The sequence below is a fragment of the Neolamprologus brichardi genome, chromosome 14, assembly GCF_056152115.1.
Source record: "Neolamprologus brichardi isolate AB-2024 chromosome 14, ASM5615211v1, whole genome shotgun sequence".
NCBI classification, from domain to species: Eukaryota; Metazoa; Chordata; class Actinopteri; order Cichliformes; family Cichlidae; genus Neolamprologus; species Neolamprologus brichardi.
This window is the reverse complement of record NC_142117.1, coordinates 23032190-23058910: the sequence shown is the minus strand read 5'-3', so window position 1 is coordinate 23058910 and position 26721 is coordinate 23032190. Positions and strand designations below refer to the sequence as shown.

General features: G+C 42.3%; 1 protein-coding gene across 1 annotated transcript in view; it reads left to right on the top strand.

Moving 5' to 3' along the window:
• Window positions 1-4910, top strand: part of arhgap35a (Rho GTPase activating protein 35a) — a 63516-nt gene extending 58606 nt beyond the window's left edge. The window contains exon 7 of the mRNA XM_006795397.3: window positions 842-4910. Within this exon, the coding sequence (XP_006795460.2) occupies window positions 842-1313 (472 nt within the window). The 3' untranslated portion in view covers window positions 1314-4910. The remainder of the gene's footprint in view (window positions 1-841) is intronic.
• The last annotated feature ends 21811 nt before the right edge of the window (window positions 4911-26721 follow it).

The window sequence follows — 26721 nt, the reverse complement described above, 5'->3', positions numbered from 1 at the left end:
GTGATATCAGTGTGATGAGCTTACTGATGAACAGAGGTTTTACTCAGTCTGAGAAATGATCGTCATTAATGCCGTGGTCACGTTATCTCTATTTTGAAATGGATGGTAGTGGATGTTACATTTTAATTTATGTAATAAATGAATAATTCTGTTATCAGCATGTGTCAGGAAAACTGAAACCTGAATTCAAAAGTGTATATAAAATAGTGGCCATTGACCTGAGGGCCTAACCCCCTCTAAAGGTGACAGGATGATTAAATAAAAAAGAAGGGGCATATCAGTTATTTAAAAAAAAAGGTTATTTTACAGTTTGGGCTTTCTTTATCTTATCAAGAGACAGTTTCACATCTACATGGTTGTAAATTGAGAGATGTAAGAAGGATAACTCTTGAACTTCACTTTAACATCATAAGAAAAAAACGTAATTATATTCTGTGAGATTCTAAACTCAAAATTTGTGAAACACGCTCATGCTCTGAAGGACCTTGTCAGATCCTGAGCCAATTCAAGGTTTAAGACATAAAATAAAACACTGATTTTGATTAGGTACATGTGCATAACCAATGTCACCATGTTCCTGTTGACAGTGGTGTGATGTTGTCGATGCAACCTAGCGAAGTGAAGCAATGTCATTCCTTTACATAAACAAATAATAATGTGTGCAATCTGTTCACTGGAACTGTGTTGGTTTGTTTTTATGTATGATTTTATATTTTCAAAATAATGAGTTTTTTTCTAGAAACTTTGAGTTTTATCAAAAATGTTTCCTACAGATATTTGGGGGGGGAATAGCCTACCGACAATGATGATATAATTTCACTTCTTTCTTTCTGTTTTCCAGGGTGAGCCAGAACAACAAGATGAACTTGATGACCAGTGAGAACTTGTCCATCTGTTTCTGGCCCACGCTCATGAGACCAGACTTCACCACCATGGATGCTCTGACTGCTACCCGCACCTACCAGACAATCATCGAGAGCTTCATCCAACAGTGTGCATACTTCTTCTACAATCAGCCTCTGGCTGACGGCCTCCCTGGCTCCCCCACGGCTACGCTCTCCGGAGGAGGAACCTCTGCCTACTCCTGCATGGCTGGAGGCTACTCATCCTCACCAGCTCCGTCCCCAACTCCCTACATCCTCCCTGCCACTCCACCTGTTATTCCTCACTATGGTCCTCCTATCCACCATCATTCCCATCAGCATCAGTCCCCATCCCATTCCCCGCCTCCTACTCCCCAGTCGCCGCTCCCAGCCCTGCTGCCGCCCTCCCTGCACCCGCATCACCCCCCGACAGAGCAACACACACTGTGAATCAGGGATCAAGGGAAAGCAGAGGGGGAGAAAAGCAGAAGGATAACAAGATTCAGTTTAAAGGTTTCAGAATGAGAGATTATGAAGTTTTGGGAACGATGTGAAGGAGATGAATTGAAGTAGGAAGTTGGGAGAGAGCGAGTGAGATGCAGTATGTACAGGGAGAAGAAGGGGGGCATTTATTTCAGCCTTCAGTGCTTTCAGAAAAACGGACACACAGAAGCCAGGAAGGAGAAACACTGAGGAGCCTTTGAACTGACAGTATGATCTTTCTCCCTCCCTGCCACTTTATCCCTTTCTGTCTCTCAATCTCACTTCATCTAGATCTGCCCTCCTTGCCTTATAGCAAATCTACAGACAAACAGGCGAATGAAGAGTCAGATGTATCAGTAATTGTTAAAGGGACTCAGGGAGGGACTAAGAAGTAAATTACAAGGGTGAATGTGTAGTCCTTTATGTTGGGATAGCGTACACACAACCATGCACTTAATGCAAACACCCAGTGGCCATTGTGCCTCCAACAGCCATTCTCCTCAGTCCCTTCGCTTCTGATTGTGCTGGGAAATTTGGTGGCCTGCACACGTTTGTTTTTTCATTTTTTTTTGTTTTTTCTGCAAATCAATCCACCTGCTGTATGTAATTGGAGGCTGCATCTGAGACAAAGTGGATCAGAGAGCCTGAACACACACATTTGTTTCTTTCACCACTGTACAGAGGACTTGAGCAAGAGACACTGCTGCTCACCCAACAGGATGTTCTCCTCGATCACAAATTCCTATCTGTCAACCCTTTACTCGGCCGCACACACACAGACGAAATCAGTTTTAGTTGAGGCAGTACGCCAAGCACATTTAAAAAAAAAAAAAAAAAAAAAAAAAAAAGATCTCACCCGACTGGATCTACTGGGCAGCAAATTAGAGCAAAGGATTGTGGGCACTGTGCTGTCTATGCATTTTTGGGAAGGCTCCTCCCACTCTCTGTCACTTTGAACTTCATCCCCATGCTCTGTTCTTGTAAACACATTAGCAAACAGCTTAAAATGTGATTATTTTATTTTATTTGGTGAAAGCCTTCAGTCAACGTTCCCATTACCACTGTCCCCATTTGTTTTTATTATGTTGTTCATTTATGAAAAATCCCAGCCGAACTGGCAACTAGTGTAATGTGTGGCTGGCTGGCTGGCTGCTTCCCTGAGCACACCTGTATCCCTGACGTTTTGTTTTAAGTGAAATTCCCTGCATTAGACAGCGAGTGGAAATAATTCCAGGTTTGGATCCCCGCCTGTCATGTTTCTTCTTTCACGCTGTGGTGGATTCACGAGCGAGCTGGTGCAGCAGTTTTCATACCAAGGACCTTGTTCATAAAGCACTTTTCTGAGCACTTTTAAGGCACATTTTAAATTGGAGCTGCCATGACATGACAGCCACTGTTCACTTTATTGTCAGTCCACCCTACTGTCTCTTTCTGAGAGCACACCACTGACATCTAGAGGAAGAAATGGGTATTGCAGTTGCTTCCACTGCTGCATGGGCGTAGCATCCTTCTCCTACTGTGGTTTGTGTTGCTTCAGATTCTCTCTTAGGTGCAATTGTCAAGAATAATCTGTCAAGTAGGTTTAACTTAAGTGTAAAATTATAAATGAAGCAACTGTGGCAGTTTTAAATCTGGTAAAAATCAGTTGAGATTACATAGATCCTGACAGTGGAACCGTAAAGCTTGTGGCCACATTGCAGTTGGTTAAGCATGCAGTGAATGAAATTGCCTTTGTGTCTTTAGTTGTTAGTCCCCTGTGGGCACCGACTCAACATTCAGCCCTTTGTAAAGGAGTTCATTCCACTACCCAGAAGTTATTTTAGAGAAAGAATATGAAGCCTTAGAGACTGAGGCACAATGTAGCATTACAGGCAAGAAATAAGAGCTGGAAGTAAGGCTCAAGCCTTGAGAGGTGGGAGGCTTTTTATCCTTGGAAATTATTGGTAACCGCTGCTCTAGGCCCCAGCGTGTTGTCCTCTCATGAGACAGTGTTTAGAGACATGTCTCTAAAACAAAGATTAAAACCTGCTCTTGGTGGACACAAAATGTAATTTGCAAGAGTGCAACCACTACGCCAAACTCCCTCCATCGTGACTGTTACACCGCCGCTTCCCCTTGTCATTCGCTGTCCAAGAGAGACAGTTGGGTCCGGGAGAGACAGCAGACAGAACAGACAGTCCATTCATCCGTCTGCATGACTCGAATGAATTCCTCTGCTCACAGCCTGCTGTTACCGTAGAAACCAGCAAGATGGGGCTCGAGGAGAATTGCTGAGCCCCGATCGAAGCAGGTTTTGCAGTGCTTGTGCATTCATGCACGTGCTTTGAGTTTGAGTAAGAATGTGAAGTTATGCGTGTTAATGTTAAGCAGATGCTCACTGAGGTCACCTGCTCTGTTTGACACTAAACTGCATCTCTGCGCGTCTCTCTCTGCCCAAAGAAATAAGAAAAAACCATTCAGCCAGTCACTGAACTCTTAAAGGAGCTTTTATCAGTCCACACTACCTATTTACTGCGTGTGTGTGAGTGTATGTACAGTTTGTGTGTAAGAGTGTGTGTTTGAGCAGGTCGGAGCTAACATGCTAGCAAGCGTTGCTTGGCAAATGGCCAGACACCAGTGTGATCCCACCAAACGTGAAGGAGAGGAATGCAGCTCCTCTCGCGGTCATTACCCCACTGTGTAACCCTGTTAGCTCGTCCAGATTACACACACTGATCCTCAGTGAAAGTGTGAGAGAGAATGGGGCGGGGGGAGCGAGAGGGAGGGAAGACAGACAGCAAACTGGTGAATGGGATCTTTATTTGGGAGACGGAGGGAAGAAGGAGGGGTGACCACTGGTACTTGTGTGTGAACGCCGGCCAGTGGCGTTCCCTGTGTATATCAATGTGTTAATACTGAACTGACTGTGAGGCAGCCAAAGACTGGAGGGAGAAAAAAAAGGGTTGAGTGAGAGATGGGAAGCAAAAGTGACAGTTTAGGAGAACATTGGATAATTAAAAAAATTAAAATGTGACTTTGGTTGAGCGATAATTTGTGGCTGCATTGCTTTCCTTTTTCTTAGTTTTTCTTTTTCTTTTTTGCAACAATGGTGACAGATGTCTGTTAAGTTAAATTCAGAAACAAGCAAAGCTATATTCAAATGGTTGTTTATTGGTATGTTAGGGGGTCTAACACTTTTCCCTTTAGTCAGTGGTGATAGAGAAAGTTTCTTTTTATGGTTTATTTTATTAATTAAAAAAAAGAAGCATTTTTAACAATTTCTTGATGAACGATTGAGAGACCAGCCCAGTATAGTGCATGATTTCTTCCGGACCAAGGAAGTGGGCTCCACCACTCTCACTATTTAAGAGATAATAAAAAAAAATATTAAGAAATGATGGGGGATGGGGTGGGGTGGAAATGATACAAAAATAAATAAATGAAGTACTGTAAACTGAAATGATAACATCAAACAAAAAAAAACTCATTATTTACTGAGTATGGTAATTTGTCTCAATGGGAATGGTGTATACAGCAAGGCCTTATGTGATCTGTATCATAGTTAATAAATCAAATCTTGTAAAACTCTCGTCTCCTGTGTCTCTTTATCGGTTTAGTTACGTCATGTGTTAGGAAACCCCAAGCTACCATAACAGCCCAGATATTTCAACTGGTGAATCCTCTCTTAACAAAGCTTTGTCGTAAGAAATGAAAAAAATAAAAACAGTGTCATAGAAATTAATTCTATTAACTACAGACTGTGGTAAATATTTACAATCATTAATAGCTCTCAGTGACCAAGAAGGTGTGTGATTGGTCAAATGCAGTTATGGGTGTACTTGGGTTATTTCTGTCAACATTTTAAAGCCTTAAAGTGGTAAAACTGACTATTAGTTTATTCACATGACATCATAGGGATAAACCATAAGAAGAAATTCCAATTTAAAAATAATGTCATTCAGTTTGAAACAGAGGTAATGCTCACGTTTCATCTATTTTTGTAGGCTGTTGGATAATTATGGTGGGGCTCAACAAAAATGCTGCTTTATTTAAATGGGGTATTTGAACAAAGCTGTAGTTAAGGGAGGAAGGAAGGAAGCTGACGACTAAACCAGTGGATATTAAGTGAGCTGGTAGTTTACCTGTCTATGTCTGCAAGTGTTGTGATTTGATGCCAAAGAGTGCGATGATCACCACAGAAAAGTGGTCTCGTGAACTGAAGCTAAATATGAATCTAGTGCACCTTTATAAAGACAGACAGTGCTGTTATAAACATATAAAAACACCAGCAAATGTTTATACAAGAAATGTCAGGATGGAGAAAAGTACAGAGTCTTTTATAGAAGACAGCTTTTTGGTATATTATAATGCATTTTAGCAGAAGTATACTTATACCATGGGCTAAAACAAAAGTTTAGTTTCACACAAATCTCTGTACCACAGTTTGATGCTCTGCTCTTTCTGCACACTGCTGAGGGACACTTAAGTCACAGGGGGACGGGGACAAGGTCACAGCAGCCCACAGGACCTTCCTGGATCCTGTGAGAGCGGCCCAAGAGAGGCTCGGTCTGTGCCATTTCAGGGTGATGTAAGAACTCTGGTCCCTGTGTGGCCGATGTGAAGGCCTCACTGCCATTTCATGGTGCCCTCATCTGACCTTTTCATTGAGTCAAACCAAAGGAAATCCATGTCCATGACCTTTGTGGTGCATCGCTCCATTCTGGCACAGTAAGAAAAAAAAAGAGCAGCTGATTAGGAATGAAAAGGGCAGGCCTGTGTGCACACAGGACACACGACCCATGAACTCTAACCTTTAAGAAGCACCATGAGGGAGAGAGTGCTCTGGGATGTGATTGGAAGTCAAATATGGGGACTGTCAACATTGCTTGACAAGCCAATGTTGCGTTCACGGAGATTTGCACGGTTTCGAACCCAACCTTTGCCTTTTCTTTACTCAGCTGCACTGATCTAATGTTCCACTTTGTTTTAGTAAAGCGATCCTCCTCCTCTTCCTTGCGCATACGCGAGTGCACCACTAGGAGGCTGACTTGTCTCACGCTACCAACCATCCACCTCTCTGCTTACTGTATCTGGGTAAACGAAGCAAAAGCAGTGAGCGCGGATCTAATTGATTGTGTCAAGATTTGGATGTCAGCGGTGAGAAGGCACTTTAATCCCGCGCTCGCAGCGAGATGGATGCGAGAAACGAGCATCTGAAGACTTTTCTCACTGACTTCCTCTCTCACAGTCTGAAGTTGGGGGAGGAAACAGGTTTGACTAAACTCCAGAGATTGTGCGAGGAGAGGGAGGCGGTGGCGGGAGGGGGGTGCTCAGCAAAGTAAGCCTCGGAATAAAGACAAAAGAACTTAATTTAAAGTCATTGTTAGTCTGCGTTAGAGACGTGATGCGTTTTCCGCGCGGCGCATTGGCCTAAAAGTTCTGAGGCAGAAGGAAAAGATTGTGGATGGGGATGAGGAGGAGGAGGAAGGCGACATATATGGAGAAAAGAGACTGGTCTTATGATAAGTCGAGGCACGTATCTCCGCTCAACCGTGTCTTTCTGGGCTCGGAGCGCGCAGCTGCGGCGGCGGGTATTGAATTCAGATGCGACCTGTCTCTCCGCTCGGGCCGCTACAGGTGGAAATGCTCTTATCAATACAGACTGTCCGAGCCTGACTGCGGCCCGATCCGTCTCATTGATGATTTTAGGTGCCCCTGCCCTGCCTCTCCTCCCCGAGGAGCCCAATTGATTAATGTCTGGGTCACAGTGGTATTTCCATATTGATACCTCGATTGATGATGGCGCTTCAGGAACAAGCGATATTGACCAGCTGAAGAGTGATACGTTTCAAACTGTTTGGCGGACGTATTTATGTGTAATGGGTATAACGTGGGTGGAAGCGGAGGATATCCATGATGTGCAAATGTGTATATATGACCCATTCATGCTGATTATCCTGTGTGTATGTGTGGCGCATGGAGGGGGGAAAATCAATATTCCCACAATAAAAAACAGCCTGTTATAGCGACTCTTACTGCCGCTACTTATAAAGGATTGATAAGTGAGTAAAATGTAGTGTGTATGAGATGAGCTAAGAGATCAGATCCTATAAATATCTATTACATTTTCACTGATCGCAGAACAATGAGGAAAACATATTAGGATACATGGGATATGTTGATTAAAAAACATTCAAATGTCTGAAAGTAAGTCAAAGTTCTGTGCGCATGCTAGCATACATTTAATTAGCTTTTTATGAAATGAGGATCTACTTAATGTAAATGTCTGCTAAGACAACTCTGGGCTTCCTGAGAAGGATTTAATATGCATTCATGCACTTAACAACTTTTTGCATATCATATCACAGTCAAAGTGACCACAGGCCAGGGAGGCCAGGGTCACACAAAGGGGCCTTTCAAAAAACAAAAAGAAACGGCTTATAAGGGGTGACATTACATTTTTATAACTCCAAATGTTGGCTCAAGTTAGGTTTAACTCCAATCAGCAGCATTTGTCTGCTACAAAAGAAGGCAGTGAGAAAAACACGTGCCAATCAGTAATTTGATAAATGGCTTATTACAGCTAGATGAGACAGCTAACCGAGCTTCAAATAAGCTAAATCATCTGTGCCCAATTTGTAAGTGCATCTTTAAGAGAGGCGGGGATCACTTAGAGGGAAACCAGGGAACACTGAAAGAAGAAGCAACAGCTGTCACGCGGTTACAGTGCTACAAAATGTCATGAAGCCCGGTGCGAGTTTTGTTGCCACATTTTGCCATTCTGAATTTCCTTCGCCCCATGTTTACACAGCTTTGCCCTTGCAGCTGTGCGATTCCACCATGTTTTTCCAAAAGTGGCTATTCTTTGTTTTTTTTCTTCATTGTGCCAAGAGTGCGCACCTCATAATACAGAACAACTCCGCCGAGGGCCCGGAGTTGTGAACCCAATTTTGCAGACGCCCTTATTTAAAGCATAGGGAGACAACAACGTGATTCTGTGAGGCTTGTTCTGCTTCTTGTAGAGATTACTTTGGAGGCAGAGGGCATTGTGTGAAGAAGATAGTCAGTGAGGAATTTAAAAAAAAGCATTGGGCAGAACTGATCCTACTTTGTACTTTAAGGGTCAGTGGTCGAAACAGGCGCTCAGCCTTCAGGTCCTTGTGACAAGGATCAGGGGCCCCAATGTATATCTGCTGATTACATCTCCTGAAGTGGAAAAAATGCAAATAATAAATGTATGAGCAACGTGCTTGTTTTTTTACTTGATTAATTATGCCGTTTAATTCCAGATCCACCACGCTGCTCCACCGTATAATTTCCCAGTGGTCTTGGCTGTTTCTTCTCTCACATGCGCTCTCTCCTTTTTTCTTCATTGCAAAATGAATCATGGATCCAACCGTCTGTACCCGGGGGAGAGCGGCGAGCTGGCGAACGGGCTGACCAATCATGAGCATCAGAGGCAGACACACAGACGCACGGAGCCTTTTGTTGTGCGCCGCGCTCATTGAGTTAGAAGACAACTACGGATTTGGCCGGAAGAAAATTAAAAGATGGAGTGTAAGGAGACCAAACAGCCGACTTCATCCAAGTTCGTCGATCTGTTTTCTCTATTTTGTTACATTAACTCTCCTCCTCCTTCCTCTGTACTTTCCAGCTTATCCAATCAGGCTGACCAGTATGTGTTTATTAGAGTGGGTGGTGGGGTTTCAGTGCCATTCATAATGTCACCTGGTGAGCCGAATGCTCTTCTATTCCCAGCCCGGCCAACCTTCTTTCAGCCTCTTGACAGTTCCAGGTTAGCCCTTTTTCCTCTCTTCCTTGCCCCTCCTCTTCTCTTCCCTCCAGCTTTCCTCTCCAGCTCTCCCAGGGGCCCCACTGAGAATACTGCTCAGATCCAGGCCTCTGAGCCCCAAAGCCGGTCCTAATCCTCTGCATCGATCGTCCTGAGAATTTCCTCCCCAGCACAGCAGGGCCCGCTCACCGGCACTCACACTCCTCGACCCTGAACAGGCAGCACTTTATGGGTAGACGCATGGAAAAGGCGCACTGCCTTTGTCTTCTCAGCAGATGGGTCTTGTTGATGTTATGTGTGTTATTAGGCGGTTATGGCAGGCTGTGCTTTGCTCCTGGGAGAACTGATGCTGCTGCCTCTCCAAATTCAGTTAGACTTGTCTGTGACGGGCTTGATGAACTCTCAGTATCTCAAACTGAAACATCTATACTGTTTTCTGACTGCAAGTTGTGTTCCAGTCAGAAATGATTCAAAAGTGAGTCAGAAGGGATTTCCAACTACAAATACACCCAGAGGAAGTGTAGCATGAAAGTAAAAGACATACAATTTCATTTGTTTGGACAAACACATATTATGCTTCCTTATTCACAAAGGGTTGCCAAAACAGGTAGCTCTGCATATTAATTCGACAGATTTTTATGCTGGATGCACTTCCTGAGGCAACTCTAAAGAAATTTGTGTCTCCTCCCAGCCACGAACCGAGGCTCTTTCATTGGTTAGGCAAATGTGTAAACCACTACACTGTGGAGCCACATCCTCATAGATACACTGTGGAGCCACATCCTCATAGATCCACTGTCTACTGATAAATGTAGTAAACACAAATGAGGCATAACTTTTTTTGTTGTGCAGTATTTTCATAATTTCAGCAAATGATAAAGATAAATAATAATAGACAAATAATAAAGATCAGTCACAATGAGAGATAAAGTATGCCTCAACATTTAGATGACAAAGAGAGTTTCAGGGGCTCTCCTTAAAACTGAGGTCTCTGTGCTGTTCTTTTTTATACTGGGGTTTGTGGTATCATCACATCAACAACTAAACAGACCTTTAAGATCTTTAGATAAAAAAAAGATTATAAGTTCAATGTTGGAAATCTACATGTATCATCTATCTCTAAGTGGCCTGGCTAATTTATCGAAATTTGCTTTCTCCAAAGAAATTCATTCCAAGAACAGGCTTCTTAACACAAAAAGAAGCCCTAAATTTCATCTCAGGATCAGCATGTAGCTACATGAACGAGATTATGCACAATTCAACTGGAAAGGGTGTGTACCAAGAAAAGAATTCTTTGATCAAGTAGGAGCATTGCACCTGTTTGTCCGTTGACCATGTAGGCAAACCAGAATACTTGGAGGAATGCGTGCTAGAGAGATGAATCAAAGATAGAGTTGTTCAGTCATAGTAGCAGTAGACATGTTTGGTACAGATCAAAGAACAGCATTTCAGAAGAAGAACCCAATAACAGCTATGAATCATGGTAGTGGAAATGCTGTGCTTTAGGGTTGCTTCACTGCCTCAGGGACTAGGCAAGAAACCCTTTAGATATCTCGCAACTAAAGGGATTTGTATTAAGGAGTGGTTAAAAAAAATTCAGTGCCAGAGACTGGTGGGAAAATACCTTCAAAAAGTCACTTCTGACCACTAGTGTACTTGCATGTCATTTTTAGGCGTGGGTCAAATCTGTCCAAATATGTTCAAGACTCCCACTATTTGCAAATGAAACTGCATTTTAATGGAGGCAGTTGGAAAGACTATAAATTAGCTTGCCTAATGATGTGTACAGGTTTGACAGACCACTGAACAAAAACACTGTAGACTATATGAGTAGAAAACATATACATAATCAACTGTGGTGTCACTTCTGTCATCTGTAAGGGCAGTGGGGTTAGATCTGACTTGAATGTTGGGAAGCACTGTGTTAGCAACACCAGATAAGTTTGAACGGTGCAGTTCATTGCTGGAAACAGCTACACTTTGAGGAATTTAAAACGTAGATCTCCTGGCATAAGGATAGACCGTATTTTCATGCGCAAAGATGGAGTAATGGAAGGTGGTGCATGCTATACAACTCTGCTGGAAGATGAGAAAGTATCATTGCTAGAGGCCTCCTGGGAAAGCTCCCAACCAACAGTCTATCCTGCGTAACATACTTGTTCATAATTTATTTACGCGGAAAGCTTCCCCTGGACTCTGCTGTGTGTCTTTTTACTGCAAGTGTGGAGGTTTTCGAGAGGTATTTTCCTGTATTTCTGTGCTCTCGTGAACAAGACCGGCAAGGCTATGTATCCAGTGAAATAGTAGATGATTAGACCTCATGCTTTATTAACACATTTGCTGTGTGGTTGGCATGCTAACTTCATCCCGATCATGAATGAGAGAGGGAAAATCTGGAACATTTGGCCCTCGTCAAAATTTGACTCCCTGGGCCAGTTAGAGAATCACTTTCTATACTGGCATTTAACACCAAGTACAGATGGTAATGTATCAATACTCTTTTTAACGGGGCTCAGAGCCACATTGGTGAATCAGCCCGAGGAATATATCTGGCAATATCAGTTTGCAGCCCTTCTTGGGTAAATAATTTCTGTTCAATTGGGGTTTGGTACATTCTCACAATATACTGCATAGTCATCTTTAATCTGCATTTGGATTTTATTGATAGGGTTATAAAGTATTTAACAGTTACCTTTACCCTCTCTGCCCGTTGTCTTCTCCTGCTTTTTTTTCTTATTCACTAGCCTGTTTTTCTGCCTGAACTGACCGAAGACCCTTAGCCTTCACACTCATGTTCACACACCCTTTTTTGCTAGTATTTCCCTCTATCTCTTTACACCCGTCTATACTTTAGCGCTCCGCTCTTTCCTCTCATATGGTTCCTTTCCTGCCCTTTCCTGGCATCTGCTTCCTTCCCTCCTGTACTCTCTTCCCATTTTACCCTTGCTCTTCTTGCTCTCCTCTTGTCCGCTCCCTCCCACCCTGCCTTCTCTCCACTCTCCCTCTTTCTCTTTATTAATTTATTGGGTTGTTATTCTCCTTGCCTGGCTCTGCTAATGAAGGCAGGATGCAGATGAGGGCGAAGGTCATCTCCGCAGCGATCGACCCCACCGCCCTGCAGCATGGCACTCTGACTGGCACAGGTCAGTGGCAGCTGTCAATCAAAATGCACGCATGCGTGCACCCATTCACGTGCACACAAGCACTCACGCACACTACCACTAAAATAAATTCACACATAAAGATAACAGCTATGTTGTATGACAGTTAACAATTTATAATTACCCCTCCAAAATCAGATACCATTAGAAGGTAATTTTACAGCAGTGGTCTTTGACACATTCTTATGAAACAGTATCTTTATTTTAGGTGATTTGTTTGTGGTCTCAGACTTAAATTTTAATATGTTTCAGGCCTTTAAAACATAGAATATCACTCGGAAAACTTATTAGTGAAAAGTGGGATGTACTCAAACCACTCCACAAACTAGCCAAACCTTTGGACTCAAAAAGATCAGAACTGTAAATGAGCATCTCTAAACATTATCACAACCTTAATAAAGGTAGGATTTATTTAACTAATATATTTCTCACTGAAATTCTCACTATTCTGACTTCAAACTTTTATCTAAGTTTGTTGAAATGAAACACCAGCTACATGTCAGCTGTTTCTGCACAGAAGGAAAAATAATGCATGATCTGGTCTGTTGTCTCAGATATTCATGTTTCCCGGAGAATAAAATGTATCCACTTTTTTAATTTTCTGAATTTCACTGGTTCAATATTTCACTTTTGTCTTAGGTGTACTTTGTGCTTAATGCTAGCAACTGAATGTTAGCCTGCTAACATGCTAATGTAGCGTAAAAATGCTGAACCTAGCCACTCAGGCCTACACACTGGCAACACATCTTGGAACCACCGCTCACTAGAGTGAAATGTGTATTTCCTTGCTGATTGTGAGGGGTTGCTGGAGACTGCTGGCAGTTACTATGAAATGACTTGCTTCAGCCAGAGTCATGCAGGCTTAGAAACTGGTCAGCAACCTCATGGTAACCACTGTTTGCTAGCCAGTTTGGTGGTTGTGGGATGTTGTTTGGGTGCCCTGGTGTGAAGCTGATTGCAAAGATGTAAACATTACTACACGGAAAACCTCATTGCGATTGCTTTAGTTGCTGACTGGTCATTTCAAATGCCTGTGGTTTATATGGAAGAAGTCTGCAAACTGCTCTTTTAGCTGTATTCAAATTTTAAAAATTGCAACCCAAACCAGAAACAGAGTCCAATTATTCACCCGCATGTTGTGACTTTTGAAATTTATCAGCTGGAGCAGCAAGGCACAACTTTTGCTTTCAATGCAAATTTGTTCTTCCAATTCTGAAATTTTTTTAACCTTAATTTAAAATTTCCCTATGGCTTAGAGAGTAAATGAATGTTTACAGACAAGTTGGCATCTTCCATGCATGTACAGGTGACCACTGCAATCTGCTAGCAACCAACCCAATTTCAAGGAGGTTTTTGGTAAAACGTCTTTAGTCCAATCAAATTCATTGAATGACATTCAAATATATCTTAAAGATATACATTTAAATATAAATATTTATAGATGCAGATATAAATGTAAATATAAAGTTCTTTATGTGGCAGAAAAATAGGTGTGGCTGTTAGGTAATGAACAAGGAATCTCTTGGGGTGTGTTGTAGTGTCTGGCACTGGGATTCTGTGGGCTTTTTAGGCGGGGCATTCATGGAATGGGGCTGCTCTGGCTCTAGAGAATTTATGGGCTGGATCACTACCTTTAGGTCTTTGCCAAGGCACTGACCCAATGCCATGACAAAGACCATGCATCATTGCGAAAACCTGGGCAGTCATGCAGTTTGTGTTGTCCTGCAATGGGATGCTATTTTGTGGCGGTGGTGTTGCTATTGGGGATTTACATGTGGTGTGCATCTGTGTTTAAGTGTTTAGCTCATGTCAAAGTAACATTCATGAATGCCATGAATACCCAAGTCATCCCAGGAGAATATTGTGTTATATTAAGATTATTAATTTTATTCACTTTGTGGTTTTTGATCATGCAAAGATACTCACATGATCTTTCACTTAACACAGCTCATACATTTTTGCCTCCACAGGTTGACGTGTTACACCCCTGTTAAAGTGCCTAATCCTCGCCCTGCTGTTCATTGGCCTTGACATTGTGAAGACCTTTGGACTGCTGCTCCACGAAATTCCATATCTGAGCACCCCGAAGCATTTACAACCCCTGCTCTTCATCACACCATGTCAGGAGGCTGTGCGTATGTGTGTTTGTAGATGCACTCTGTGTTCAGACATCTTGTATGCATGTCAGTGTTGTTCATTGTTATTGTTGTGGGTTTATTTGTGTGCTCAGCCATGTTCTTGAGTGTGTTCACCTGCATCTGGGCTCCTGTGAATGTGCATGAGTGTACAGCTATCACAAACACACGCACACACCCAAAACACGGACACACACACACACATATCTCTATTAGCAGTATAGTAGTGTTAACAGTGTTCTGCCATGCGTGAACCTCCCCACCTTTCCCTCATATCTATGCAAAGCTGGGGTCCTGTCAATCAGTCACCTTGGTGACATAGAGCCCCACCTCCCCAATTAGAGCTGACAGGGCAGGATTAGGAGGGGGGCGGGCCCCCACCGACCTGCCTACGTGTCAATCACGCGCCGGGCATCCACACGCCTGTTTACTGTCAGATCCCATCTCCGTCTGTCAGACTGCACGGCAACCGTCGCCCAGGGAGGAGAGGAGGAGGGTTGTGGGAGAAGGAGAGGGGGGGAGGAGGAGATCTGATCGGAATTAACTATGCTTCTCCCCACAGACCGGCCGTGCTTTTAATTCATGAAAGGGATGAGAGGAAAGTGGGAAGAGAGAGGGAGTGATGGAGGGAGGAGAGCATTTAAAACCCAGAGCAGGGCCTTCTTTAGAAGTTTTCAGAGTGATGTTTCTTCTCTCCCTGACAATCACTTTTCTCACCCCAACTCTTCCACTCGTCTTTCTCCCAGACTTCTTCACTCAGCGATACCTTAGTGGCGATATTGTTGTAAAAGTGTTGTCTTTTTACCCCGGCTGTTTTTAATTCACCCAAATGGGTGTTCGTATTTTTCGACTCAGAGAGTTAAGGTCAATTTTATTTAGTTCTGTACATGCTCATGCAAATTTGTGTCTCTGTTTCAGTACATGTCTTGGGGTTAGGGTCCTGCCTACACACCTACAGTAAGTGAATACATAATGCAATTCTGCTCCTCAGATTGTGTGCTCTAAAGCAGCGTCACGCATTTAGAGTTGACACAATGCTAATGAGTGTGTGTTTGTGTGGCTCTCTGTTCACTTGGCTGTGTATATTTCTTCTTTTTTGGGTCTCTGGTGGTGGCCTACCTTTGACCTTGTTGCCCTTACTCTAATCCTTTAGCAAATGAGGACTGTTTAGGGCTAAAGAGGGGGTTTGAGGGTCTGCATCAAGACACTGTTTTAGGATTAGAGGAGCAGAGTGAAGGTCTTGGGGGTTATTAGGATAGAAGTAGAGGGAAACAATAGATTGTATTGGAGGAGGAGGAAGGATATTATCAGCACTGTGCCCGTCACTAACGTTGTTATATCTCACACAACAAAGCTGTGTTTCTGACTCCCTCATTTTTGTTTATGTGTCAGTTAGCAGAATCAAAATGTGCTTAATTCCTTTCAGTCAAATTTTTAAAAAGTTACAGCATCATTCAGAATACTCTTTTTCTGGTATAGAGAGCTCCAATATGGGGCCACTTTTCAACAACTTTCACCTATTCATATATTTCCATATGAGCTTAACCTATTTTTGCTTGACAAGAACATTTTGTACACTTATTATTACAGTATTATTACATTATTTCATGTCATTGACTGCCATATTGTTCTTGTAATCATGCTTGTATGAACTGCTGCTAGTATGCATCATGAAAATGTGATCATATTTAGGCCAAAATTAATTAACAAAAATTAACTCTTCACCGTACTGCCAACACATCTCTGGCATATCTCAGTTAACTTCCCATAACTCATAGACCATAAGTTTGGCATCAGTTTTTTTAATTATATTCAGTGGAGATTGGATCTGTTAAAAACAACTTCACATTTTTCATCTTGACATTGCCTGTCACCTGTTGGTTTGTGGGTGCACGTTGCAGCCTCAACTTTAATTCACTAGCACTGTCACAGTTTGCACAGCAAAATGCTTTTTGCAAACTATATGTGGCCACTGCAAACGCTCACACGATAGCATGGCAGTGCAAGCCATATTATTTATTGAGGTAATTCCATTTAAAATAATTCACAAGACATATAAGCCATAAACTTGATCCACTTTTAAGTTCAGTGAAAAAAGAAGGCAGCTAGCCTGTTTTGGCATCCACCTGCCACTTAAAGGGGCAAATAATTATTTGTCAAATTAAAAACATTTATAAAATAAATTACCCTCCTTTATAAGTGTTATGAATGTTATGAATTATTTCTGCTCAGAGGTATTTGAACATTTGTGGTAATAGTCTGTGTGAGCATTTGGGGATCTGCAGTTTGTGGCTCCTCTGCATTGACCCAAGAAGGTTGCTGCTTGGTTTCTGCACTCTCTTTCGCTCTGCAAAAAAAAAATATATATACATATATCTCAGATATATTCAGGGTGAATTAACAAATGCTTATTTTGAAGAAACTGTTTGTCAGCTATCATGCCATGTGCTGCTGACAGGCATAGATGCATCCTGTCATTTGCGCCGATAACCGTATGCTCTCGGTGTTTGTTGGTAGCAGGCGTATGTGGGTTAAACATGTTTGTGTGTGTCTGTGTGTGTGTGTTTGCATTTGAGATGCGTTGCAGGGTTGTGTCTGAGATGCAGCTCAGGTGTCTGTTGGTGTCTGTTGAACGACCTCGCTGCAGGGAACAGGCTATCAGGCTGAGATGGAGGCTATCATGTTAATTACTTTACACACACCCTGCCAGCCAAGCGTGCAACACAAGTGCTGAGCTCACACACACGCACGCACACGTACACACAAACGCACTGGCACACGCACCTGAGTACATACACAATTAAGCGCGCACGCTGATACGCACAAAATCATCCGTCTTTTCCTTTCATTTTGTCGTTTCTCTGTCTTCCTCCCTTTCGCTGTTTGAAGGCCTTGGACATCAATTCCCTTTTGCTTTCAAGAAAGATTGTTTTATATTCTAATCAATTCAACTCTGTCCTGTGAAATTAATTGACATTCATTCAATGATTTGAAATTCCTCCGAGGCTGTTCTTTTGTTTCAGCCTGTCAGTGAGCTGCAAGTGAGATCGGGCTAAATGTTTTGTCATCTCACACTCCAGGGTAAGCTGCTCCAAAGCATGAGCCCGAGGTCAGTTTAACCTCCTCACAGTCCCGTCTCCCGCTGCCTTTACAGTTTGCGAAGGGGATAGGGGAGGGGGATTCGGGATCAGAAACTTGGGTGAAGCCCATTCTTCAGCGGCAGCCTTCATATGTCTGCTCAGGACTATATTTTTTCAGAATCATGTCAGGGGTTTGAAAGGAGGTGTCCGGAGCGCCCGGGCCGAGGAAACAGAGGAGCTGGGGCAGGTTGATGCCTTTAGTTAAATGATGGTGGCACGCAGAGGGATTGCTTTGGGAAGTTGTCATCCATCATGATTTTAGAATGACTCAAAGCTGCACTCGGCTTTTTGGGGTTATGGTCTGGGATCTGTGATTGATGTGAAATGTGTGTGTTTGTTGTGTGTTGGAGAGGGGAGTGAAAAAGAGACTGTGTGTATTTATTTGCTGAAATAAGTTAAGATTGCTCTGTAGTTAAAGACTTCTTCTGGAGAAGTTTAATTTCTTCTCTTTTTGTTTGTTTTATTTTGTTAAAGAAGCTGATGGATTAAAGTCACTCAAAATCAAATGATAACGACTCCCACAATGTGGCAAATTGTCTATACCTACTCATTGTTAAACGCAGTTTATCGCGTGCCTTTTCCTGTGCATGCGTCTGTCCGCTGTTGTATTTCTTTTTTCTTTTTTAATGTCTGTCCCGTTTGGATCTTTAGCCATCAGAATTGTTGTCTGAGGACAAGAAAGATGCCTGGCAGATTTACTTTACCAAGTGGATCATCATGGACTTGCCATATTGGTCCATTGAATTGACATTTATTTTAATTATGTATTTATTTTAATTTTATTTTCGGTTGTTACAGACGGGACAGACATGACTGGGGGATAGGACAGGGAGAAAGAAAGAATGAAAGAAAGAGAGGGAGAGAAAGAAAAATAGAGTGGAGAAGGGATTGTGAGAAAGGGGGAAAGAAAAAAAAAGAAAAACAGAATATACAAAGAAAGATGTTTTATTTCTTTAAGCTGAAGCATCATGTCTGTCTTTTCCTTTCTCCTGCTTCTTTTTCCAGGTCCAAGTCTCACCCAAGTTAATTCTTCAATTAGTGCGATCCCAATATTCTGGAGAGATCATGGAGAGGGGCTCTTCCAATCAATGTCCAATTAGCCAGGCTCTCAGAGAAGACGAGGGATGACCGCTCAAGCAGTTTTAGAAAAGACAGGGTTAGGGTGAAGGCAGAGGTTCAGAGGAGAAGGTGGAAAAAGGAGGGAATGGGGGCAGCATGAAAGAGCCCTTAAAAGATGGTGAGAAGAAAAGATTCAACGTCTGTAAGTGGGTGGGGGTGAGAAGGGAGCATTGGGGTCTGAGAGGGTGGGTGTAGATGTTAGATGCTCAATCAAGTTGTGTGAGGACAGTGTAATTAATCCATTGAAGATGTCTGATTGCAGATGACTTTGGGAATACCAGAGTGGTGGCTGGGCCTGAGGGAAGGGGGAGGGCCGGAACAAGATGGATGCGGGGATGCAGGGAGAGGAAAAGCGGAAGGGCAAACACAGAGAGAGAGTGAGATTAATCGAGACACGGGAGATACAGTACCTTTTAAATGAGAAGGATGAGTTTCAGTGACAATGTAAAAAAAAATAAAAGTAAAGAAAAAAAAGGGGGGGGGGGGGATTGATCATGTGCGGGCTAGGTCGACCATCACTCACAGCACCGTGGGGGATAAAGACCTCCACCACCAGAAGTCACATGTATGCAAAGGAAGAAGCACGAGGCTTCATGCTCACTTAACTCCGACTTTCTCGCTGCTGAAACACTTTCCTACGAGATAAATGGGTGTCTATCCTGTTCTAATGCTAATATGCTTTTAAGGTACTATTAGCTGGCAGAGGTTTGCTTTTATTTAATGGACTATTAATTTGTTTGAATGCATTTTGTCTCTGTGGCTACAGTACAGAGTTGTCTTGGCTTAAGCTCAGCTCTTGAGCAGCACGTGATTTACTTACCCAGAGCTATTTGGAGGCTAAGCCTTTATAATCTAATTAAATTTGATAAAGCTGAGCAATCATTAGAATATTATGGTGAGTACTCATCATACTGATAAGGTGATTTAGTTCTATTGTTATTAAATATATTTATTGAGAGGTTTTTTTTTTTTTTGCATTGCTGTTGGAATATGTTTCAGACTGCATACACTTTGTTGCAGAAGCCCGTGTGGGTTATAGAAAAGCAAATGTTTGTTGTTTTCACAAAGACTGTGATGGATTTTCACAAGGCGTCAGTTCATGCGCAGGCTGGTAGAAATTGCTGACAAAAGTTGGATCCTCAAAATGTTTGACTTCTTTCATGGCAGAGAAGATGGGCTGAGACAAAGGCCCCTTTTCCCCTCTTGACAGCTCACTTCAAATGTGTGTACACGTGGAAAACGGCATTGTCTGTAGTTAGGAAGATAGTGATTTACGTCTACTACTTTTGTTTGAAATTGTGTTTTTTATGTTAAATATGGGGGTTTGTTTCCCCCCCATATTTTTATAAAAAGTATGCTGTGATGGCTGGACTAGAAAAGTCTTGTATTAAACTTGCTTAATATAACAAATTGAATTTAAATGAAACAACTGCTCTCCCTACTTTCAGCTTTGACTTAATTGCTATCTTTATAATTAATGAAAAATGTAACAATTGCATAATTTGGGAACTTTTGGGAAAGTGCAAAATAGCAAGTTAAATACCCATTTAAGACTCATTTTCAACAACATTTGAATGAACTGGAATTACTTGTCACTCACTAAAACATCCAGAACTTGTAGTAATGCAAATGAACTCCCGTTTCTGCACTTGTGCACTGAAGGTTTTGTGTTTGGGACCAAAACTGACTTCTCAACATGTCTCAAAATGATGTTCTATGTGTGACATGTGCACAGTGAAGATCTCTGCAGAACCATGTAATCGATGTAGAAGTCAGAATGCTTCAATTTAATAGTAATTAATAATGTAATAGTATTTTTTATTCATCAGTTAAAATCAGATATACACTCGCTAAATTCAGAATTATTTTAATTAGAATGACCAGGTCCTGGTTTTGGTCCATGTTTATCTGATAGCATCAGACAAGTTGCTGCAGATTTGTCAGCTACACCACTTTGAGATTATTTAAGCTTTGTGACACGGCACATTATCTCTGTGTAAAGCAGCCATCATAAGATGGGTAGACTGTTGTCATAAAGAGATGGACACAGTCAGCAAAAATGCTCAGGTAGGCTGTGGCATTTAAACAATGCTGAGTCAGAACTAAGGGACCCACAGCCAAGAAAATATCCCTCATACCATCCAAATGGCACAACAGAAATCAAAGCTCATTAGACCAGGCAATTTTTATCCAATCATCAGTTGCCCAGTTATGGTAACCCTGTGCAAATCATAGCCTCAGTTTCCTGTTCTTGCCTGACAGGAGTGGTACGGAGTGGGCTCCTCTTCTTCCAGGTTTGACATGCTGTGCATTCAGAGATGCTCTTCTGTATCCCTTGATTTTAACGAGTGGTTATTTGAGTTATTCTTTCCGTCCTGTCATCTCGTTGCAGCACGGCCATTTTATTCTGAACACTGACATCTACAAAGCCCAGAGAACTGCCACGCACTGGATAGTTTCTCTTTTTTGGACCATGCTCTGTAAACACTAGAGATGGTTGTGTGGGAAAATCCCAGTAGATCAGCAGCATTTTCTGAAATACTCAGACTATCCTGCCTGACACCAGCAATTGAGTTTAAAGTCATTTAAACCGTTTTTTCACCTTTCTTCCTTATCCTGCTCCAGATAGACTTGTGCATAGATTTCTTAACCTTCTTGCAATTTCAATTATTTTTCCATATAATAACTACATGGTCAGTTGACCAGTAGTCTAATAAAACATAAATACCCTCAGATAACCTTGAAAGTTCTTAGTTAAGCAAACAGAATACATTTTCAGTCAAGAAAATTGAGAGTTAAACCGTAGACACCTCCAATAAAAGTCCTTTTTGCAAGTAAGATTGCGAACACAAGTGTTATGTTTGCAAATTCACAGCTTGTGTTTGCTGTTGAGCAGAATCTTTTAGGCTGGCAGAAGTAAGATGGGCCTCTGTTGGCCAGTGACAACTTGGCAAGGGCTCGAGAGATAAAAAAGAAATATGTCTTTCCCGGTCTTTACACCTTCACAGATAACTGTACAAAATCAATCCAGGTATACATCAGTTTAAAGCTTTAGATAAACATTTGATTCCATTTATTTTACTTGCCATAAAACATTTTACAGTAGAGCGACTACAGCTTTGATCTCAAATCTTGATTTGACTGCAAAACCATTCTGTTTGGTTACATACTAAAAACATAAAATAATGCCCCAATAGCTGAAGGCCAGAACTCGAATCGCATTAAAATTCTAATTTTAACTACAGAACTTAAACAATGTGATCGTTACAGACTTACAGACTGCACAGTACCAATGCTGCCACCATCCAGTAAAGATAAGGTAATAAATGAACACTTTTTCCCTCCAGAGCACTGCACAATATAAAACAAGATTAAATAGGATGTTTTGATTGGGCTGTGCTCTCCATTTTCTGTCCTGTATTAATTTACAGGAGGAATGACATTTAATAATTAATGCAAAATTCTGGCTTTAATACATTCAATGAATTATTGAAAATGAATATGATACTATTTAGTGGATTGCTTTTTATTTATCTGCATGCTTGGAGTGGCCAAGAATTATTACAATCACCATGGCAGCAAAAAGGGACTCAGTTTAGCTTTGCACTTGACTGCGACACTGACTTGTATGACAAAGTTTACACATTCGTGACTCAGTGTTGTAGAAAGCTTTTATTAACCCTCACGATAGTTCTATAAATAAATTACCATTTTAATGCAATAATCTAATGATTATTGGAATGAATGTGCACGATGTGTACGCGCAGACATGTTTCAGACGTTGATAACAGCAAAGAGACTGTGAATATAAATCCATTTATTTGCTGTGTTTTATACATTTTCTATTTTACTGGTAGATAAAACTAACTGTCATTTCAGAAAGTCTAACAAGTAATTTCACACATAGAGTTACGGTAAAAAGAAAGTTCACTCTGTCAGTGCTAAAGTTTTACATGTCAGGGTGTAATAGAAAGTCATTCAGTGCTTTTAAGGGCTTTTAAAGAAAATAAAACCTCACACAAACAACAACACATGCCATGTTACATCATTATTTATTTAACAAAAACTAAACCAAAATGCAGAAGCTGTGTTAAACATTAGCTTCACCCTATGATCCAGTAGCTTGCTGAACCACCTTTAGCAGTACTAGCTTGCAGTAATTGATCTGTGTGACTTTGTGAAGTCATTTTGGACCACTCTTCTTGAGGTTTGCAGGTTTACACACAACTTTTTTATTAGATAACATGGCGACAGGACTGGAAAGTGAGGAGAGGACGAGCAGCAAAAGGGCCTGAGGTCAGAATTGAACCAGTCTGTTTCATTTAGCCTTGCAGCAAATAGTTGCCTGCTCAGCCTGTGTGCTAAACCAGCACCCATGCACAGCTCTCTTAAGGTTTCTACTCAGCATTTCAGTAAGGTTGAGGTCTGGACTTTGACTAGGCCAATGCAACACCTCGATTCTTTTCTTTTTCAGCCTTTCTACTGTGAATTTGCTGCTGTGCTTGCGATCACTGTCCTGTTGCATGATATCATTTTGGGCCAAGCTTTAGCTGTCACACAGATGACCTCATATACTCTGGTATACAGAGGAGTTCATGGTTGACTCAATGACTGCAAGGGACCCAGGTGATCTGGCTGCAAAACAACCCTGCTACTTTACAGTCTTAATTCAGAAGAGGATATACAGAAGAGTATGCTACATTTAAACACTGCTTCTGGCTTTAGTTTTTGGGCAGATAAATAATAACTCAGAGTAATGTGTTATGTGTTATTGATAAGATCTGCTAAAGACCAGATGATTTTTAAAAAATATCCTGAAATGTAAAAACTTCGAAATAAGAGGTTCTTTTGGCCATCACTGTAAGTAAATTCAAGTCCACATGCATCATCATATGGTACAATTTTTACATTAGTGCCATTAAAAAGAAACCTGTTAAAGCATTTCCTATTCTCAAGAGCACCTATGACATACAAAAAAATTACATCCCCTTGAGTTTAGTTTGGGTGGAACAATGGTGAGGTGGTCTGAATCTGGGCAGCATCCTTTCTGTGCGGAGTGCATGCTCTCAGTGGGTGCTCCGGCTTTCCTCCACAGTCCAAAGACTTGCGTGTTAGACTGATTGTCAGTCTGGCTGTAGGTATGAATGTGAGCATGAATGGATGTCTGTCTCCCCACGTTAGCCCTGTGACAGATTGGCAGTCTATCCAGGGTGTTCCCCGCCTCTCGCCCTATGACAACTGGGAGTGGCTTCAGCCCTGTCGTAACCCTGAATTGGATAAGTGGAAGAAAATGGATGAATGTTGGGCATACATCCAGAGGATTTGTAGTCCATTTATTTTGTGAGTGTTTTGCTTTTGCCTCATTGCATAACAAGTTGATATTTCTGCCACCGCTTAAAAAGCAACAAGCCTGTAAATTCTCTGCAGTCTTGCTCCTAAGCTGTGACTCCTCTCCTCGTCAACAGGCGTGTTTTGATTACTTGAGTAGCAAAACGAACACGTCACCTTAGTCGTTACAACAAAAACACGATCTGAGTACTTTAACTCATTATAGGAACTTGTTGAACCCACCCAGATCGCGATACAGCACGTCGTTTCAATACTCACTATCGTCCCTCGTGGCTTGATCTGTAGGGCTCTCTAGTTTGTGAACAGCATCATTTCTGTGCGAGATCGGGGCCACGAGGTCCTGAGAAAAGCTAAAGAGAAAAGATGACAAAATAGAAATTAGTAGAGAGAAAGATAAACAGTAAGATGACAGTTTGAGATAGAGTGATAGGAATATACAAGAAGACTGCAGAGAAAATCATCCAGAGTGGAGAAAAACAGTGACAGGCAGTGGCAGAGTGGTGGGAGAAATGTAACAGACAGACTCAGGGTGAGCGAGGGAGAGGGAGACAGGCAGAGACAGACAGAGGGAGAGATAGACGAGCTGCGTGAGGATGCAGAGAGTGTCCCCCTCTCTCGGCTGCTGCCAGAGGCAAACAGACAGCCTCTCTGCTGGTGGAATGCTAATGCAACAAGCTGCTGCTCTCTTGTCTTCCCGCCCTTCTTTACCTTTCTTCTTCTTTAACTCTCCTCTGTGCAGAAAGTTTAGAGCCTATAAGACAAAAGCATAGACTTTGATAATGGAGACCCTGACCGTTTCATATTATTTGCACTTTATGTCGCGCCTGATTTGAACAACCACGCTGATTCCTATTCTCTCTGGAAAGATTAATTTTTGGGGGCTAGTTAGTGGTACGTGGACGTGAGCGTGTTGAGGAGAATCTTAGATGAGTTGTTTTTTTCATCTCTCGTCGTCTTCTCGCCACCCCTGTGTCATACACTGACATCATGTTTGTCTGCAGCTCAGTAACTATGGCTACTGTGGTGTCACTTTTGTGTGTGTGTGGGGGGGGTAGGTGGGTGGGAGGTCAGCATATCGGTGGGGCAGTCGCAGGTCAGTCTGTCAACCTCTCTCTGTCTGTGTCACTGCTAGCTGACCTTTGACCCCCAGCTCTAAGACTCGGTCCAGCCGGAGAGACACAAAGCAGGTTTTTTTTTTCTCGCGACGATAAATGTCTCCTGGCATTATCTTCCAGCCACTTTGTTCTTCCATCATTTAAGACGTTCACATTACACAGAGAAATGGCCGCAAGTAAAAGACAGCGGCTATTTGTCCTCCGGAACTCCAGCGCATTTCCCTGCTGTGGCGACGGTCATCAGTTCTCAACTTTCAGGCAGGACATAACCTTGAGTGGAGCAAGTGGGTTGAACATGCACCCCACCCCCCACCCCTTACTCTACGCCCCGACACGAAAAACCACACTCGCGGTCTGTCCGCCGGTGTGTTTGTCTGTCTGCGTGGAGATGGCAGGTTCTGAGAAATGGTGGCACGCTCTGAAGTGCGATCCATTTAGATAGCAGCGAGGTTCTCTCCCCGTGCACATGCACACACTTAGCTAAACACACGCAAGACACCCAGACACAGACGAGAGCATGCGTGCGCTTCCAAACACACAAAACGATGTGCACATGGGCACAAAGAAACAGAAACAGATCTCCCTGCTCCATATACCCACACACACTCACTCACACACACACACACACACACACACACACTATATGCAGCAGTCTCTTGACATGCACTTGCTTGGTTGACAAGTCATCTCAGATAAGCTTGAGTGGCAGGTAGGGAGTGTTGACTACCAGTGTGTGTAGAACACTCTGCTCGATATCTCAACCTTATGATTATTGTGTAGTATTTATTTAATCAGATTTATATTATTTACTTCTAAAATAACAGGAACTCATTTCTTAACAGATATGGAGGATAGTGTTTTTTTTCCCCATCTCGCGTTTACTGTTCAGTTCATGTGGTATTGGGTTTATTTATTTTTTCCTCTCTGTTTCATTTTGGTTGTTAATTTCCCTGCCACCTTTTTCTATCTCAGTTCAAACATATTGCACTGCCTCCGTCATCTAGAGAGAATCTTGTCAGTTTTTTGGCAGCAGATGTATGTTCAAGCTATATTTTGAGGATTCAGGCCTTGTATACCCTCCTGCATTCACTCCTCCTCTCTGCGCTCCTCTCTATCCCCAGGCCTCCCCGTGCTCCGTTCCTCTATTTTCTTATCTACTTTCTTCTCCTACTTGCTCCTCTATGTCATTGCCAAATCTCTCCTGTCTGCTCTTCTCTGTCTTCTCCTCTCCCTCTCTCCTAACTCTCTCCATTTCTTTTACGCAGCCTCTTTTCTCTCTATCAGTCTCTCTATTCTGTGACTGCTCTTGCTGGTCCCCCTGTGGCACACCGTGTCGTGTCCCTAATTTATTTATAATTAGTGCTCTTTGTCGGGATGCGCCGGGAATGTTAAAGTACACGCCACCTCGCTCTGGATACAAATGGGCTGATGTTCCTCCATCCTTTCTGCCCGCCCCAGCTGCCCCACCGACACGGCCACTGGGATGGACAGATCTTACATCTCAAAGCCAGACACAGGTTCTTAAAATTATAACGACTCCACAGAGGAGGAAGCTGTGCGCTGCAGGAAAAAGTGTTATTTTAAA